The sequence below is a fragment of the Ochotona princeps genome, chromosome 5 (genome assembly GCF_030435755.1).
Source record: "Ochotona princeps isolate mOchPri1 chromosome 5, mOchPri1.hap1, whole genome shotgun sequence".
Classification (NCBI taxonomy): domain Eukaryota; kingdom Metazoa; phylum Chordata; class Mammalia; order Lagomorpha; family Ochotonidae; genus Ochotona; species Ochotona princeps.
The window spans coordinates 80348248-80367005 of NC_080836.1; the positions used below are offsets into that span (position 1 = coordinate 80348248).

The 18758-nt window shown below is 47.4% G+C and overlaps 1 protein-coding gene across 6 annotated transcripts in view; it reads left to right on the top strand.

Annotated features, from left to right (window-relative positions):
- The window catches only part of NRP2 (neuropilin 2), a 112007-nt gene that overhangs the window by 39452 nt on the left and 53797 nt on the right, over positions 1 to 18758 (top strand). For all 6 annotated transcript variants that reach the window (XR_009245492.1, XR_009245493.1, XM_004576908.3 and 3 more), the window contains exons 4-7: positions 1457 to 1687; positions 2670 to 2825; positions 4919 to 5088; positions 6897 to 7052. Coding sequence is in view for 4 of the 6 variants with exons in the window: in XM_004576908.3 (XP_004576965.2) it covers positions 1457 to 1687; positions 2670 to 2825; positions 4919 to 5088; positions 6897 to 7052 (713 nt within the window). In the remaining 2 variants the exon portion in view is untranslated. The remainder of the gene's footprint in view (positions 1 to 1456; positions 1688 to 2669; positions 2826 to 4918; positions 5089 to 6896; positions 7053 to 18758) is intronic.

Genomic DNA, 18758 nt, shown 5'->3' on the forward strand with positions numbered 1-18758 from the left:
CAATAACGCAAACAGCAGCTTCCCCCTCCCCCAACTTACTTGCCTGGCAGCTTCTGCCACTCAGACATTTGGTGCTCTCCAGAAAGCCATCATCAATAAAGAGATGTGCAGAGGGCCTGTTCCCGGAGCCGTGGATGAAGACATTGCCGCAGGCTAGGATCGGTGTATGGACATCACGGAGTTCTAGTTCAGTGCCATCCCCAGAGGACACTTCCTACACATAAACACCTGGTTTATTGGGTCTTTCTGTGCATTTTTTTCCCCTTCGTGCTTCAAGTGCCTACCATCCTCCTCATAAATTCTGCTTCCTTTTCCTCTTCTAAAATCTGAATGTGGCGAATAAAATCAATTCTGATTGTACAGCATCTATAGCCATGGCATTAGCTGGCCTCAGTGCTGGCTCTGCATATATCTGTGGGTCCACGGGCATGGGTTGTGGTGTTCCAGGGACCCAGTCTGTGGCTCTGCCCTGGCAAATGGTGACCTTAGCCACAGCACAAGGAGGGCTCTTTAAAGAGGACTCCACCTAGAAGCGTAGGGAGACAGGGTGGCCATAATCCTCTTAGGAGCTCCGGACACTCTCCAAACTTGCACCAGGCTGCGAGCGTGTGCCGCATTTAATAAGCCTGCCTTCATGCATCCCAATGAAGCAGATACAAGCGCCAAGGAGGGGAACAAGGCCCTCCCCTCCACAAAGGAACCAGAAGCCTTCCAAATGTCAATACACTGCTGCCTTTTTCCAAACTTGCTGCTGGAGCGGCCTTTAACATCCCCAGCGCCCCACTGTGATCCACCGGCTAAAAACGCCGATTGTTAATTGTCTACCCACTACAGAGCAGCTCGTTTTAATATAGTCATGACATGAATGAGACCCAAGCTCCCCTTTGCCCCTCCCTGAGGCACCTTGGATCTCGGAGGGAGAAGGGCACACTTAGTTGGCTGGGGTACAATGGGGGCTAGTGTTGAGGTCAGCAATAAATAAGGGGTAACATTGTTTTCCCTGCTGGCAACCAGCAAGCCTTCCTTAAGGATTGAAATAACTTACATTTCTACAGTGAGCAGCTGAGTCATTGAGAAAGAAGACTCTGTTCCTCTTTTTAAGAGAACCTCTCCCCTCTCTCTCTCAACACACACTTCTCTCTGCCCCTCACCCCCAGTTCCCTAATTGCTACCCTTCCTCTAATACGGGGACTGAGCCAGCTGTGCTTTCCCGATTCCTATCCTAAAGAGAGAAATACTCGAGGGCTTGAAATATGGATCAAGGGCCACTTGAGTAGAAACAAAAACCTCATGAGTAGGGGAGAGTGGGATCCAAATATTTAAATAACCCATGTGACAGAGGCCGTAAAGAAAGCCATCTTTTTTTTTAAGGTTTATTTTTGTATATGAAAGATCGAGTTAGAGATGGAAAGACAGAGCTATCTTCTTAGTGCTACAATGCTTTTTTGCAATGCAGGCTCTGAAGATTGTTCCAAAAACTTCACAAGCCCCAATGGGACCATCGAGTCACCTGGCTTTCCTGAGAAATACCCACACAACCTGGATTGCACCTTCACCATCCTGGCCAGACCCAAGATGGAGATCATCCTACAGTTCCTGACCTTTGACCTAGAGCATGACCCTCTGCAGGTGGGAGAGGGAGACTGCAAGTACGACTGGCTGGACATCTGGGATGGCATTCCGCATGGTGAGTGATACCCCCATCATGAGGTGCTTCTGGCTTGTAAGCTCCTTGGAGCCCTTAGGGGACCCGTGGTGATTTTCTCCTCTTCTCCTTCATCAAGGATAGTTTGAAAGCTATTAGACAGGCAGTGTACATTTGAGGAGAGCTTTCTTTGGGAAAGGATAGGAGACAGAATAAATGGTTGGTAGAGGATGAGAAAATTTACATGTGGCATTCTTTCCAAAAGTGGTCAAACCAAAGAAAGGTGTCTGCGAGGACATCTCTAAAGCCAGACTGACTTAGTGCCAATCCTACTCTGCCTTTCACCAGCTGTGCCACCTTGGATGAATTACCTGACCCGGTGATGGCTTATCTGTCTCTGTTGGCTGCTGCTTTCACCACCATTGTAGTGGCTGCTTAGCCATTAACAATACGGTCATGAATTTGAACACGCGCATCATCCAAGTCCAAGAGACTTCTGCACTTCTGAGGTGAAGACCGGTAGAGATCTTCAGGATAGCCCATGTTGGGGAAGAAATGAATCTTTCTCCTTTTCAGTCATTTTAAATGTTTTTCAGTAAAAGGGAAACTTAATGCGTTTTCTCTCCTAGAAAAAAACAGGCCATTTAGTCAGAAAACTAAGGTTTGAGTCCCAGCTCTGCTATTTCCTAGCAGTGTGAGCAAAGAAAAGTCAGTCATGAGACCTCTCGGGACCTCAATTTCTTTTTCTATAGAACAGGCACCGTAATGATAACTTTCCAGCACATCTCCCAGCACTGGGAGACCAGAGAGAGGCCAACTCAGGAGAAGTACTTTTTTAGTATACAGAGAAAATATTAGACATTGTTCTTAAAGTGATACGTGTGGTTTGGTTGTTCTTTGGTTTTTATGAGAAGTCGTACAGTGTGATCACCTACTGCATAGCATGCAATGGTGGAACAGGAAAATGTGTTGAAAACTTGAGGGTGACATTTTCCCTTCTGTTTGCCTCTCTTCATATGTGCAGTTGGCCCTCTGATTGGTAAATACTGTGGGACCAAAACACCCTCCGAGCTGCGTTCTTCCACGGGGATCCTCTCCTTGACCTTCCACACAGACATGGCGGTGGCCAAGGATGGCTTCTCTGCACGTTACTACCTGGTCCACCAAGAGCCACTAGAGAGTAAGTCGGCCACCCGAGAACTTTTGTCCTGTCCTCCCATCAGGGGTGTAAGGTGCCCAGGTTACGAGGGCCTGCCTCTGCCACAGAGGGAGAGGAGAACATTGCAGAATTTGCTCTGATGTTCAAGGTCAGGGAATGCACCCTCTTGCCAGGCAGAGATTAAAGAGACAAGAACCAATGCTGACTTGGGTGCTCATTGTTTTTATAGTAATGTGTGTGTGTGTCAAGAATTAGTGGTTCTCAGGGAAAGACACAAGCCTCGAAAGGAGGCTAATTAGGAGGATCTGTATAGCAGCCCCTTCCTGCGTTCTCTACGGACATTGTTTTCCCTCTCTAAGTCCCAGGGACTATTTTCATAAAATACAGTCATGTTACACCTTTCTCTGCATATATATAAATATATACACATATATGCTTACATTATATATATATGTATATATATACATATAGTGTGTGTGTGTGTGTTAAGCATCTCTATATTTTAAACATCTTTGACCATTAAATAACTCATAGGCTTTTCCTGGCAAATCTAGTACATATGCTTGGAGTTTCAATTTTTCAAAAACTTATTCATTTTTATTTGAAAGGAAGTTACAGAGAGAAGGAGAGACAGAGAGAAAGAGCTAGAACTTCCATCCATTGGTTCACTCTCCAAATGGTCACATTAGCCAGAGCTAGGTTGATCCGAAGCCAGGAGCCTGGAGCTTCTTCTGGGTCTCCCATGTGAATGCAAGGACCCAAGAAATTGTGCTATCCTCTACTGCTTTCCAGATACATTATCAGGGAGCTAGATCAGAAATGGAGTAGCAGGGACTCGAACTGATGCCCATATGGGATGCCGGCAACAGTGCTATGCCATGGCAGCTCCCCCACTGCACACTTCTAATAGATGTAGTTCTTGGAGTTACTACTCTGTATCAGCCGCTGTGGAAAAAATCTGAAAAGTGCGACTCAAAGATCTTAGCACTTGGGGTCTAGGCAGATGTGCTTCTGACCTTGAAATCAGCTGTCTGAAAACTTGGCTGTGAAACAATAGCACATCTGCTCAGAGATCATGTCAACAGCCTTCAGACACATGCTTGAGATGTCCTGCCATTTCTCCTTCAAAATCCAAACTTTGGGGCCAACGAAGTACTTCAGGCATGGTGACAGCTAAAGACATCCTGTTGGGGTTGTAGTCAGCTCACCACCTCCAAAACTACAGACACAACACCCTGGCCTGCAGGAAAGTCACTGGGTTATGGTCTGAGCCTTGCTTTCTGGTTTTTGTGGTTTTTTTTTTTTTCCATCAAAGAGTTCATGAAGGCTGAGTGACAAAGGAACAGTACAGCAAATTGTACCAGGGTCTACAAATGGCCAGTGCAGCCCCAAAGCTGACGGATAGATTTGATGCCACTAAATATGACTGCTCCTTTATCAAACACATGCACACCTAAGTATTGATCATTGCTCCTAGCATCCAGCGGAAGGACAGTCATTTAACCTGCAGGAGAAGACCAGAGTTAAGTGACTTCTGAGTCGATTTGCCCAGACAGATGGTGCAAGGGAAGAAAGTGTGACATCCATGGGCTTAAAAAGAGGTCTCGTGGAGACAGATACTTACGCTTTGTGATGTCTCTCTTCTGTGCCAGAACTCATGAGACTGTGGAGTGAAAGCGAGAGATGCACAAACGCCTCCTGGGAATATATTAATAAACGAAGCTTCCCACGATGCAGCAGCCCACCCAGGCTGCCCTGCCTTTATCTCCGGTTTACCTCTATCGCAGCTAGGTGCATCTGGCATCCGCACACATCCATAGCCTGCAGCAGTAACAGTGCTTATGCTTTAGATCGTGTTTTTCATTTGTATGATGGTTCTTCTTTATCCACAGCCTAATCTCTTTTAGGTCCAATTTAGCTTCTTTCAGAGCCAGAGGGGTTGTCAAACTCCCTCACTTAGTGTAGTTGTTTTTCAAATGTGAGCATATAATTAGTGTCATTAAGATGAGTACCTGCAAGAACTTGTCCCTAGATGGGAGCAGCAGCGTTTGGAGGATCCCAGAGATTAGAGATTGAAAAGCCTAACCCTGCACTTGACTTTCTCCATTTCCCAGACTTCCAATGCAATGTCCCTCTGGGAATGGAGTCTGGCCGGATCGCCAATGAACAGATCAGTGCCTCATCTACCTATTCCGACGGGAGGTGGACCCCTCAACAAAGCCGGCTCCATGGTGATGACAATGGCTGGACCCCCAACTTGGATTCCAACAAGGAGTATCTCCAGGTATGCGTTCTGATCCCACATGCTGCGCAGAGTGTGGAGGTACTGGTGGGATGGAGGTGAAGCTGAAAGGAGTGAGAGTTCATCCTTGGAGTGGGAAAGGATACAAAGAAGTTCCGCACAGCATCCTTGAGCACTTCATTCATTCATACACTCATTCATTCCATATATATGTGTCAGGTGCAAAAAGATTGTACTGGACACCATGTTTATATATATACTGAGACAAACTGGTGAATGACAGAGACACTGGCCTTGCCTTTGTGGGAATCAGCAGGTCTGGGAGATGTTCGTTTGGCCAAGATGCTGTTCACCCCATTGCCACTGACATCCATGCACTTCTAAAGCAGTTCCTTGTCTTTCATGCTCTTAGCACCAGGAGGCATCAGAGTCATGAGCAGTTTTCCTGAGGGCAGGTCTGCGGAGGTGTGAACTGGACACACAGGTCTGTGGAGGTGTGAGCAGCTTCTCCTGCTCTTGGCTGTTGCTTGAAAGCCCTGCCGTTGGGGCTTTGCACACAGCTCTCAGAAGAACACATGGGAAAATGTCAGCACCGGGAACACAACTCGAGTTGCCCAGATGCTCCAAAGCAACTCTTCAGACCATTGTTTGCTTTCTTTCTAAGACTTGCAGCTCCTGTTGAGTAATCGTCCTGCCCTGCAGACTGGTCCAGCAATCAGCCCCTGGGAAGAAGTAAACAGAGGAAGCTAGCCCCATACCAGATCTATGACTGCTTTTATGACACATGGCAGACAGCCTTGTGACCCATTGACAAGTCTGTCCTAGCTCTGATGTGACACACTGACCTCTGTTCTAAGAAGGGCACGACAGAACAGACAACAGGAAAGGGAGAATGGCCACTTAGCAACTCCAGGAGCCCACACAGGTCGCAACAACACAGCCTTAAGGCCATCTGGTGCATCTTTCCTCTTGGATTTTCCAAAAGCAAAGCTTTGGGGAAGTTCTTTGATATTGGCATTCCACTGGTCCTTACTTTGCATCCCTAGGTAATTTCTCCTATTGCCATTCACCTGTTTCTCAGTCACACAGATAGCACTGCCTCCGTTTGAGTACATAGTCATGCTGAGCACATAACAAGAGGCCAAGAAGTGCTTACTGAATTGAATTTTGCCACTGTGTGCTGGCTGAATTTTGGTTGCATGGAGATTGGGGAGTGACATCCAGCAATTTCCAAATGGGTTTGCACTGTGGGAGGGAATGTTAGCCATGTTCATCGTAGAGTGAAAGGTCAGGCTTCGTGCATAAGCCTAATTGCCTGGGCAGACTCCGCATGCCCTCTGACCTCCTAGTGACCTGAGCTGCAAAGGCACAATAGAGCCAGGGAGTGTGGGGAGGGGAGACATTTGGGACTGGGGCTTTTGCTCAAGAGCATCCTAAGTGGATTGGATTGGATTGGACTGGATTGGAGTGGATTAGTTGCCATTGTTCCTTTTATGTAGCTCCTGCTCTCACCATCCGAGGCAGACAGCAGTTTAGTAAGAAGAGATCAGAGTTCTAGATGCTCAGTGGTTATTCTGAGAAGAAATGAACAATGTCTATTCAGATTTGCAAGCGGGAAGAAATATGATCAAGTTGCATTTTCAAGGTGTCCCATTCAGTGTCATGTTCATTTGATTTTCATTGTTCGGTGAAACTCCAGACTGACACTAATTACAAAAAACATCTCAGCGAGTCGCAGGCACAGGCTGTGAGCTAAGTACACTAGTGGTGTCCTTTATGAAAAAGCCAGGGGCTGCCTGCTGCAGGGCTTGAGGGTCTCCTTGTGACTCCAACCCCCCTGTCTTTCACAGGTGGATCTTCGCTTTCTAACTGTGCTTACAGCCATTGCAACACAGGGTGCAATTTCCCGGGAAACCCAGAATGGCTACTACGTCAAATCCTACAAGCTGGAAGTCAGCACTAATGGGGAGGACTGGATGGTGTACCGGCACGGCAAAAACCACAAGGTAAATGGCAACAGGGCAGGAAACATGGGGGAAGAGGAATTTCCAGAGGACCCCACACCTGGGAGGTGGCCTTGTTCAGTGGGGCAAGGAGTACTCTGTTCTAGAAATCTTTCTTATGCAAAAGTCATTGCAAAACCACCTTTTCCCTGCCAGCCTGGATGCAGTTGCTTCTTGCACAGCAGAGAGAGATTGCAAACGTGCTCTCTGACTGCAAATGAAGGGGAAAATGCGCTCCCAGTCTGTGAGCCCCAACTCAGGATTCACCGAGCATTTATGGCCTGGGTTCCTTTCCGCATGCTGGGTTAACAATCACAAAACCACATGAAACTGCAGTTCAGGAGTTGCCGAGTTCTGGCAATGAAAGGGCCCAAACCTAACAGGGAATCACAGTGTCCTGGAGAAAGAAAGAGAACAATAAATAATGAGGAGAAACCTGATGTGTCAGAGATGGGCTCTGACCTGACCGGCAGGCTTAGCACCACGCCATTGAGGCATCCCGGCTGGGGCCTTCAGTGTCTTGGGTTCCCGGAGGTGTGTTTCACCTGGGTGGCGTGGGCCTTTTGTTATACAATGTGGATGACTAGCACTCGGCTTGCTTAAAACATGTGGCACGCTGGGTCTGCAGCTGGCACTGGGGATGTACTAGCTCTGTGGTACTTGGCACCTGTGGGGATGGCTTCTTAGATACAGTCAGCATCTTACCTGAATGGGAGCAGAGCTTGGTGGCAGGCGGGAAGGTCTGTACTGAGCGCTCAGGCCCTAGCAGCTCTGTGCGGAGTGGGCATAGGAAGGTGGGGGAAGAGGCTGGATCTGAGATCTAGAAGGAGAGGGTAATGCCTAGGAATTCCCAGAAGTTGCTCCCCTTCCCTGGAAGTCTCAAAACCCAGAGACCCAAGATGTCTTCCAAGGGGCTGCCCGTCCCTGCCCCCAGGCATCTTGCTCTTGCCGGTGTGCCTGGAAACCCAGAAAGGTTGACAGTCTTGGGAAATGTGACTTTTTAAAGGAGCGGATTTTTAACAAATTAAAATTGTCACAGTAATGTGCCACTATTTATCTGGAAATTATGGTTTTCACACATTCTGGAAATCGTACACTCACAAAATGTACCCATTTCTCCTAGTAGAAAATGTGAGGTGCTTAGTAATGGCAAGACATCCTCACCTGGATGTGTAAGCCAGGTGTGATTTGCCATGAACTGGATTCAGAAAGAGGTGCCAGACTTTAGTGTGTGTGTATGTTGGTATGGGCACTGGGGGTTGAGGATAGCAAGCTGAATCAGCATTAGGTGCTGCGAGCTCTGGGGCTAAGTCTTCACACCCTCCTTCCTGTTTCTTTTCCACTTGTGTCTTCTCTTATAGTCCATCCTTTACAAGGAGAAACTGGGCAGCCAGCAGTGGGGTAGGGGTGAGTGGTGGGGAGGAGCTAGAGGCTCACCTGACCATCTCCCTGTCCAGACGCAATGACTAAGCAGCGCCAGCCAGAGGGATACTGGAGCATAAGCTGATTTTAAAAGCACACAGATGGGCCGGGATGCTATTTAAAACACCATTTGTAGGAAATCTGCTTTTGGAAATACCTTCGCAGTGCACATTTGGAGAGAGCGAGGTCCTCCCTGGCTTTGGCCCTGGTATTCCTGGCTCAGGGAAGACAGTCCCAAGGACTGAATGTGGCTTCCTGGCCTCTAAGACCATTCAACTCAACCGCTTCCCGCTGAGTACACATTACCTCCCCTTCTCACCCTCGACTGCACATCTATCCCCAGCAGCCTAGGGAGGACTTTTGGCTTTATTTTTGTTTTTCATTTTGTGAATCAGTCTTGCCCAGAGAGTGCTGAGGCAAAGGAAAAGCCTTTTCTGTCCTCCATTGTAAATTTGTCCCTTTGGGACTTGAAAGGAGGGAAATGGAAAGTCTGCCAGTTAGGCCTTGTCCCCCTCCTCATGCCCCTCACTCCACTGTGGCATGGTGGGCAGGCAGATGGACCTCCGCTGCCCCTTCAACAGCAGACCTCTGTGGATTGTCCAGGTATAATACAGGAGTGTATACTGAAGGTACAGGCTCAGTATCACTGGTGGTCCATCAGCCTAGCTCTCTGGGCTGTTGGGGTTGAAATGGCGAATAGATTTGTTGAGTGAACATGCCAGATAGATTTGTCAAGTCAGCTGCATGAAAGGGAGGGGAGGGCGAGGGAGGAGGGGAGTTAGGAGCAGCCTTGGGGAAAAGCTTCATCCATGCCTGGTGCCACCACTGAGTTTCTCTTTGTGGCCGCTGCATGGTGGGCACTGTGCCAAGCTAAATGGTGCTGAGGGGGTAAGGGATGGCTTGCAAGAGAACTTCCAGTGACTTGGAAGAAAGAAGCAAAGCAGAGATGGAGGCAGCAGGCTGCTTTGTCATGCAGGGGAAGGACTTGCCAATGCCTTCCTGGGGGTGGAATGTTTGGGGCAGAAATGTGGGAACTCAATTTCAATTCACTGCTCATTGTCACCGCCAATGTGATATTTCAAAGATCAGGAATTGGGGAAATTGGAGCAAAATAAGATGAATGAGATGGTTGAGGATGGCTGTGCTATACCCTTGCAAAAACACTGAGCCAAGCTGAGCCTAGACCCATGGGAAACGACTCTTATCGCTGCCAAGGGATGAGAAAGACTATTCAACTCTTTTGCAGCCTCTCCCAGCCAAGGAGCAGCCTCTTAGTTTCTTTCCATCCAGCAGGTAATTATTAGGTAGCCTGTAAGAAAGCCAATCACACTGTTGCTGGTGTATGACAAGTAAGACACTGGCAAATATAGCCCAGGCACACAGACCACAGCCCAGCCCAGCTCCAAATCCTTATCCAGTTCCACATGCCATAAATATGAGACCTATCATTTTCATACAGGGCAGATCCCTCCTTGTGCATATTTAGGGTGTAACCAGAGGCAGAGAGTTCGTCCGCCTGATGGAACCCATATCCAAACCATGTGCCCCACTAGATTATACAAATTGCTTCCCAAATATTTCTTCAGAACCCACAAGTGGCAACTACTGCTTTTTGTTTCACTAGCTGTATTAGCAACATCACAGATGTAGTCCCAGTGTTGTCAGGACAGTCGGAGGCAGGGTCACATATGTGTGTACTCTCCAGCACAATCATGTGCCAGGAGAGGCGTATGGAGAATGACAGGGCAAGCCTCAAGGCACAAGGCCTGGGTCAAGGTCCTGCCCTTCTCTGAGAGGCTGATCCCATGAATCTGTAACAGGGGAAAGTGTGTGCCTTAGGAAAAAGTCATTACCAGTGTCAAGGGACAGGGCTAGAGGCCACTGCCCTGGTCATCACTTCTTCCTTATTTGGCAAATCCATGCATCTCCCTGGTTGACACTGCTTTGGTTACATTGCCCTTAGCCATGGTATTGCTGGGCTATTTTCAGGGATAGGGAAGATATTTATGCTAAGAGTGTGTCCACCCTGATTGGGAATGAGAGGATGGGGATGGAGATAAGATTTGGGACCAGGAATTTGGAGGATTACTCCATAATCATTGGCTCCAAGTTCATCATGTTAATGTAATGACAATCACTAAGGAATTCACAGAACCCTCAGGCACTGACTTATTCCTTTCAGAATGTGGTAGCATCTCACAGTGTGTAGAAGTAGGACTCCAAGACTAAAGAACTTGCCTCAGGGGCTGGGGGATGCTGGAGCCCCTGTGGAAGGCAACTGGCCTTCCTTTCCAGGCTGATGGTGTCGACAGTCTGCTGCATATGACTCTGCTCTTCATCCTGCATCCAGAGGATGATGGGCCTCTGAGGTGCTCAGTAGAGGCTAAAAAGAGCCCCTATTCCCGGAGAGGCTCTTGCAAATGTAGCTGTGAAGGTGGCTCTGGTTCAAACAGCCTGACTCAGGAGGCCAGGCTCCTCCATATGGACGAGAGGGTCCCTGTCACAGAATGTGAGGAAAGAGAATTGAAGGAAGTTGCTACCTGTTTGAGTTGACCATAGGCCTTCAAAACAAACGCCTCACTTCAGAAGCCCTCTCTGCCCTGTGTTTTTCTGAATTAAACGACACCATTGCTGAACAAACGGCTGCAAGGAGAACGAATGCTATGAGAAAACCAAACCCCCAAGTCTGCAGGCTGATAGACGTGTGTGACATCTGTTTTCAAGGCTCCTCCGAGTGGCTCCACCACTCAGTGTCTCTGTCCACCCAAATGGAGTGGTGCTGCAGCCTTGCTGGCAGAGACCCTGAGATCTGCAGATGGTAGCCTTTCTGCAGCTATAATTAATGTATTAGGTCTGCAAAGCTCTTCTTGCATAGAAGCAAGTTATCAATTTAAAAAGTAACCTGGGCCCCATGGGGTATTTATCTGCCTCTTTTAAAATCAAGCCTGGAAGGGACGGTACTATGTCCTCCAGACCTTCCCCCAAATCCAATGGGCCTGTACCCCTGCTGTTTCAGAAACATGTCATTCACCCTAGCCTCAGGTCTTGGGGAGGGATGCAATACTGGCCTCAACTGACAAATTGTTTTTGAAACAAATGGTGCTTTTTCATCCTGAAGGACAACTGGCTTGTCTGTATTCTTTTTGTGGTGCTCATTTTGTTGGCTTGTGTGTAAGGTTAGGATCATGACTCAAATCCTAACTATGGGCATCAGCCTCCCAAAGTCATGGACGTATCTGCCTTGTCCAACCATGTTGGAGTGTGCTCTGCCCTTTCCAAGTTCAAGTCCTCTGTTACCTGCTCCCCTCGGTTATCACTGAGAAGAATCCAGTGCCTTAGGTAATTAAGTTTGCCCCTCATCCATCTGCCACAGGATGAGGTCAGACCTTTAGCCTCTCCACGTAGGAAGTTCAGAGGAAAATTTCATTATACAGAAGCTTGAACTTTCTCTCTAACAGGCTCCTGGGTCTGGCATCACCCAGTTATGGGTGGTGAATTGTCTCCCGGAGCCGGGGCCAACCTCCCTGACTTTTTGATGCTGAACTCATGCTCCCAGACTAAGACTGTGTTACAGAAACTGGTGGCACAGAGCTCATGGACAGCATGGGGGGCTAATGGAAAGCTTTCCTCGCTCCTCTCCAGCAAGCCTAGGTGAACGTTTCCATGATGTTCTCTCCTGGTGGACTGCCACACTCCTTGCGCTCTTCTTCCCCTAGCTCTGTGGCTTGTCACACTCCACCAGATGGGGCACATAGGCGGGGCACATGCTATGAGCCTCCTACCCTGTTCCCTGGCTCTCTTTTCTCCCATGAAGGACTAAGGGGCACCCCCTTAAAGACATCTTCAAACACCTAGGAAGAGGTTTTCAGGTGTAGAGGGCCATTCCCCCCGCCCCCACCCAGCTTGGGCGTCTGTGTTTCTCTTTCCCTCTCTGGCCAGGAGGACCTTGGCCGTGGGATCCATCACTCTTCCCCCACCCCATCTTCTCATCCATCCCCTGGTCCCTGAGTTGCCCTCTTCTCCTCTCCTCCCTGATGCTTTCCTGTCTCAAATCCTGAAACCCTAATCCTGTTAGTAGGCTATGTTCCAGGGCTCAGCGTCTCACTGGGGGTAACCTAATCCTGCATTAAATCTAGCAGCCCCACAAGGCACTCACAGATGGGGATGTGCACATCCACCCACCAGCACCCGCTCGCAAAGAGGAGCCTCCCTGCCCCCGTCTCCTCTGTGACAGGGAAAAAAGTGCCTGATGACAAAAACAGCCCAAAAGTGGAGGAGGAGGTCATCACAGCCAGGAACAAGCATTTGGTTGTCAGGGGGCTTCTGTGTCTTTCCCCAGCCCTACATGCCTTCTCTCTCTCTCTCTCCCTCCCTCCCTCCCTCCCTCCCTCCCTCCCTCCCTCCCTTACTCTATTTTTCTGTTCCTCTCTTATATATATTTATATATATAAACACACAGACACATCTCTTTTGACTGTATCTGGCTGAGTTCCCACTTCTACTAGAATGAAAGCAGCTTTAGGGGAAAAACATTTTATAGACTTGAAGGAAGAATTTTAACAGAGAAATGGCAAGACCATGATTTATGAACAGGACAAAACCATACCCATTAACTTAGCATCATTTTTCCCCAATATCACAGCCCCCTCTCCCCAACCTTCCCATTTGGGGCAACAAATTAATTAAATGAGATGGCTTTCATTGATTAAGCATTTGTTTTTATGTGTAGATCTGATGGCTGGTTTAAGAGCAAATGTAAGGGAGGCAGTGCGGGAGGCAGGACAGGCTCTCCATTCCGCAGGCAGCTCAAGCGCATGTAGTTGTTTCTAGGGTCGATGGTTTTGAAACTGGGCTGCTGGTTACCAAATTCTGTCCTCTGATCTTTCCACCATTTTCTTTTCTGTATGGTTTATTCTCCTCCAAGTAGAACTTGGATGCCATGAAACATTTATTAGTGGAGAGAGAGAGAGACTTATTTAAGAAAAGAAGACCATCTCATACACAGTCACTTCCTCAGGGCTCCAGCACTCTGTTGTCTTTGAAGACTTTTCTTGCTGTTTTATTCCACTATCCCTGGAGCTGGGAAAGCTCAGGCATTCTCAGCAAAACAGAAGATTAGGTCATCATATTGGGAGTGAAGAAACAGGTGTGTGCAAACTGAAGACCAAAGCCCATTTCCAATTGGAGCATTGCCACGTGAGGAGGGAATGCATGCGTCTACCAAAGTCTCAACTAGTAGAGTACTCTAAACCAGTCAGGTAATGCCAGGGGCCTGTGCAGTGTCTCCTCCAAGCAGATCCAAGACTTCCATAGGCTTTCTCATTGTGCTCCTGGGACAGACATCATAACATATAGCATGACACCATCCTGGCCACCTAGATGTTGATAGCAAGGATGAGTGGTATATAGAAAAAGGATTTTGAACAGCAAAACATTTCCCCATCTAAAAACCTGGAAGGTAGGCACCTGCTGTACCCAGTTGTCTCAACAGTACTAGAGTCACTACAGGTCCTCAAAGACTAGAGAAGAGAGGAGAGTAGAAATTGAATGGAAAGCAGCAAAGATGACTGCAAAAACTATCTCTGATGCCTTCTAGCTAGATGATGGATGGGTGGAGAAATGGAAAATTTCTTTCACAATGTGTTATGTAGTCTAAAGTGTTCATGCCTTGTAGACTAGGGCATGGTCAAAACATGCTGCTTTTCTTTTCCTGGCCAGGGGGATAGAGAGAGATTGGTAAATAGTCACCAAACTGGGATGTTGGAAAACAGCCCATTTAATTGGCAGATGTGCCCTCTCCCCCAGAGGTGCAAATCAGAAAATCCATGATATGCTGCAGCTTTTCAGAATCTGCTATACTGAAGACCAACCAAAGATCTCAAAAATCAATTGAGAAGTGTTGGATTCAGTTCAGAATTCAGCAAGACACCAATGAATTATCCAAACCACTTTGTGTCCCAAATTGTTACTTAAACTTCACATTTAGAGATGAACCAGAAATGTTTATGTCCAACCTAACTTTTTCCCCCCAACACACATACTGACACACATGTGTTTAATAATTTCAGCAAGTCAATGTTATCCCCAGAAAGCTAGGGTCACCTTGAACATACTCCTGAATTTCCTTTGGGTTGTAATGCATATTTATTAAGAGGTTTTTTTTTTAAGGATTTATTTATTTTATTTGAAAGTCATAATTACAGAGAGAGGGGGAAATGACTACAACAGTCAGAGCAGAGCTCATCTGAAGCTGGGAGCCAGGAGCTTCTTCCAGGTTTCCCACATGGGTACAAGGGCTCAAGAAATTGGGCCATCTTCTGCTGCTTTCCCAGACCATTAGCAGGAAGTTGGATCAGAAGTGGAGCAGCTGAGACTAGAACTGAAGTTCATATGGCATACAAATGACACAGGAGGAGAATGTCTGATAAACCACTGGGCCAGCCTCAAGAGTTTGCTTTCAAAATTAATAAAATGATGTCTAATTTTTACAGCAGATGCTAAAATTCTATCATTGTGTTTGAAGTCTGCCTGTTTTGACACAACATACACTGTTAATCCATTGATTTTTCTCAAAATATGGGCATCTTACGACAGTTAGGGAATGAATATTTTCAGCTTCAGCTTGGATCTTGGGAGTCAACAGTTTGTAGAACTTGAACTTATGCAACTATACAAATACCCATTTATTTCTTGTGACTTCATTCCCACTCTGACATCTGTCTTGGGAGCCAATAGGAAGGGTGGGTCAAAGCAGTGCCCATCCACATGCCTATTATCGACTTGCTTGTCCTGCAGGAGAAGCCAGGGTATCTAAGCTTTATTGATTTGCCTGTAGTGATTCAGCGAGTCAGCAGGGAATAGGAAATAAAACCAATTTCCTGGCATCATTTCCCATGCATACAACCCTTTACCTTTCAATGCACAGACTGGAAGCCAAGAATCTATCTCAGGGAATTTGATCAGAAAACATATGAAGGGTGATTCTGAAGCCACAGAAGCATTGAGAAAGTCATAAAGATGCATAATATATGATAGCATTTACCAGCTATAAATAGGGGAGTTGCTTAGAGAAAAAAATAGAGATCTTATAAATCCATTGGGTCAGGAGAAATAGAAACTGCTTAATATTTCATAAAAAATGGATTTTCATAAATTGCATTTTGATATTGTTGGGTGAAAAACAATACGTAAGGACTAAGGCGTTGTTATTCATTACTCCTGGTTATTAATAATTTGAGCTGTTATGGAAGCAACACATCAAGGTACATTCTCCCCGTGAATGGGGCACTTGACACATGTTCTGAGTGCTAGCTGATGTGTATAAAAATCCACTGCACTTATCCACAGAAGCACTTAGCTTCCAAAGGGACAGCAGGTTACAAAAATGTCCTGCTATAGGAGTGGACACACTTGGAGCAATTCCAGGAAGGCTCAATGTCTAGGGGACCAGAGAGAACTGTACAAACCAACTCGTATAATCCCCTCATTTAACAGAGGGGGAAGTCAGGGCCCAAGGGAGGTGGAGATATTTGTCTACTCTTCCAAGCTAATTAGTAGCAGAGCCCAGATCCTGGCTCCTGGTTCAGTGATAATGGTTTTTCCACTCTGCCTCACTCAGCGTAAGAGAAGTGTGCCCAGTTGAATGAAGTATGATGGTGTTCCTGCAGCAGAGTCCAGAAACCAAGGCAGATAGGAACACATACTCCACAGCACACAAGGAACCTGGAAGGAACTAGCCTGGAAATGTGAAGGATAGTTGGAAGCCAAGCGGGAAAGAGCCTTCGTGTGATTCTGGGATGGGGGAGTGAGTCAAGTGGAAGGGCCAATGCAACTTAATCTTGAGTGGCCAAGGAGAAGGTCTAGGGTAACTAAGCCATGCACTTGCCCCCCTTGGTGAATGCTGACTCTGTGAGCTGGGTTAAGGATCTACACCCAAAGCCTGTGGCCATGCATTCCTGGACACACCAGCCCCTCCCTGGCCATGTGTGCCGCACACTCACAAGCAGCCACACAGTCTAAATATGCAATTGCCTCCTGATTGAGGAAGGGAAAAAGAGGCATCTCTGTTGTCTGCCAAAGCTGAGAAATGAAGGGGTCAGATAAGATAAAATTGGATATTAAAAGCACATAAGACGTGCTGTGTTCCTAAATGGGAGCAGCGTGGTGCGTGTGCTGTGGATTAGCAGCTGTGTTAAAGTTCACAGGCACTCAGCTCTCCAATTATGTATTCACATGGCAAAGAAAGCTGTTTTCTCCCCATCTGAACTCCGTAGCCTTTCCTGCTGGAGGCCACACACACAGTCACCATTGCTGTCCTCAGGGAGCCATCCAGAGGTGGCCCCTGTTGCTCACAGCACCCGTCCGAAATCAGCAGAGTGCTACATTGGCTTGCTCCTTGCCAAAACAAAGCACAAACAAAGCCCAGGCTTGTGTGTAGTGCTGAGAGAACAGATTCATCTCTTCCTTGAGCTCACTGCCTCTGTCCCTGTCCCTCTCTCAAGGTCCTGGGCCCTTTTTCAGCATCTAGGAAGCAAGGGGCGCTTCTTTTTTCTTTTTTAAAGATTTATTTATTTTTATTGGAAAGGCAGATATACAGAGAGGAGGAGAGACAGAGAGGAAGATCTGCTGTCCAGTGATTCACTCCCCAAGTGACTGCAACAGCTGGTGCTGAAGCCAGGAGCCAGGAGCTCTTCCGGGTCTCCCAAGTGGGTGCAGGGGCCCAAGGCTTTGGGCCGTCCTTGACTGCTTTGCCAGGCCACAAGCAGGGAGCTGGATGGGAAGTGGAGCTGCCGGGATTAGAACCAGCGCCCATATGGGATCCCAGCGCATTCAAGGCGAGGACTTTAGCCACTAGGCCACGCTGCCAGGCCCAAGGGGCTCTCCTAAAACCCTGCTCTTTAGTTCACGCAACCCCTCTCTCAGAGGCTCAGGCACTACTTCCTACAGACTGGTGCCCGGCAGCCAGCTCTCATCCTCTTTCCTTGCCCTTCTTCCTCCCTTGCACTCCCTTTCTTTTCTTGCTCCTCCTCATCTTCATTCTGTACAGGAAGTGACAAAATTACACCTGCAGGAAAGGAGTGGCTAAATGGGAGTTTTAGCAGAGTATGGCAGGCTGATGATAACCTGGTTGTGAAAGGTATGATGGCTCCCACCCTCTACCCTTAACCTCCCGGGTGTGTCGTTAAATGATGCACCCTAAATTTTGACCGTAGTAAGTGGGAAATATAGAAACTTCAGGGCTGCCAGAGAGTAGAACTTGGCAGTTCACGGAGAAGAGCTGTATTATCCATTGACTCTAGATCCTTTTACTATTGTCCAAAGTCATCCTTGAGTGGCATTATAATCACAGCAAGGCCACCTCCTTCAACACTCAGTTGGAGACCTTACAGGCTCCATGATACCCAGCCACCAACATAAATGCTGTAAATGTGTTCAGAGAGACCAAGGTCAATCTAGGAAAACATAAGCTTAAAGCATAAAATCTTGGCAAGGGCTTTGGCTCCACTCAGACATTTCTACAGCTTCAAGCTCCTCATCAATAAAGCAGAGATAATTCCTGCCTGCTGGGGTATTGTAGACATAATTGTGTTTATACAGTGCTATACTAAAAAGTACTTAGATAAGCCTGTTGCCCCATTCCTCCTGCTCCCACCTTGCCAGTGCCCCAATACCTAGCATGTCTTGGTTATAATGAGCCAAAGCATCTAGATCCCCTATGCTGGGGACATCCCTGATGGTGGTAGACTCGGCTGTGTGTCTAGCCTCTCGGTTGTCATGGCTGGGGCAGGCATGGTTTAGAAGTGATAGTGTGTTAGTTTTTCCCTTCTGACCTTATCCAAGGAAACCAAGAGAAAACTGCATATCGTTGCTGCAGTTTCTTCTTTTTTTCCACCCTTAATGGAGGGTACAGAAAGCATCAGGTCCATATGGTGGCTATTGACACAGGCCATCTGGGCCGCCAGGCCTGGCTTCCACCACGGTGGATCAGACGCTCTGTGAAAAGCCTTTCCTCCCTGAAGAGCTGAGCTGGTCAGATGGGGACAGGGATGGATTTCATTACAGGGTGGGGACCACAGTGAGAGAAAGCCGGAGCAGAACTCAGAGGGAGCTGCCAGCTACAAAGACCGGAGAAAACATGGCCAGAGTTGATTGACACAGGGGCACCGGCACATAGCTGGTACCCCTCATATACTCACAGATAGACAGGCATTTCAGTAATGTGTGCACATGATTGGAATGCTCTGCAAATATTCCTGTAGCCTGCAATATGAGGGAGTGTCAAGTTCA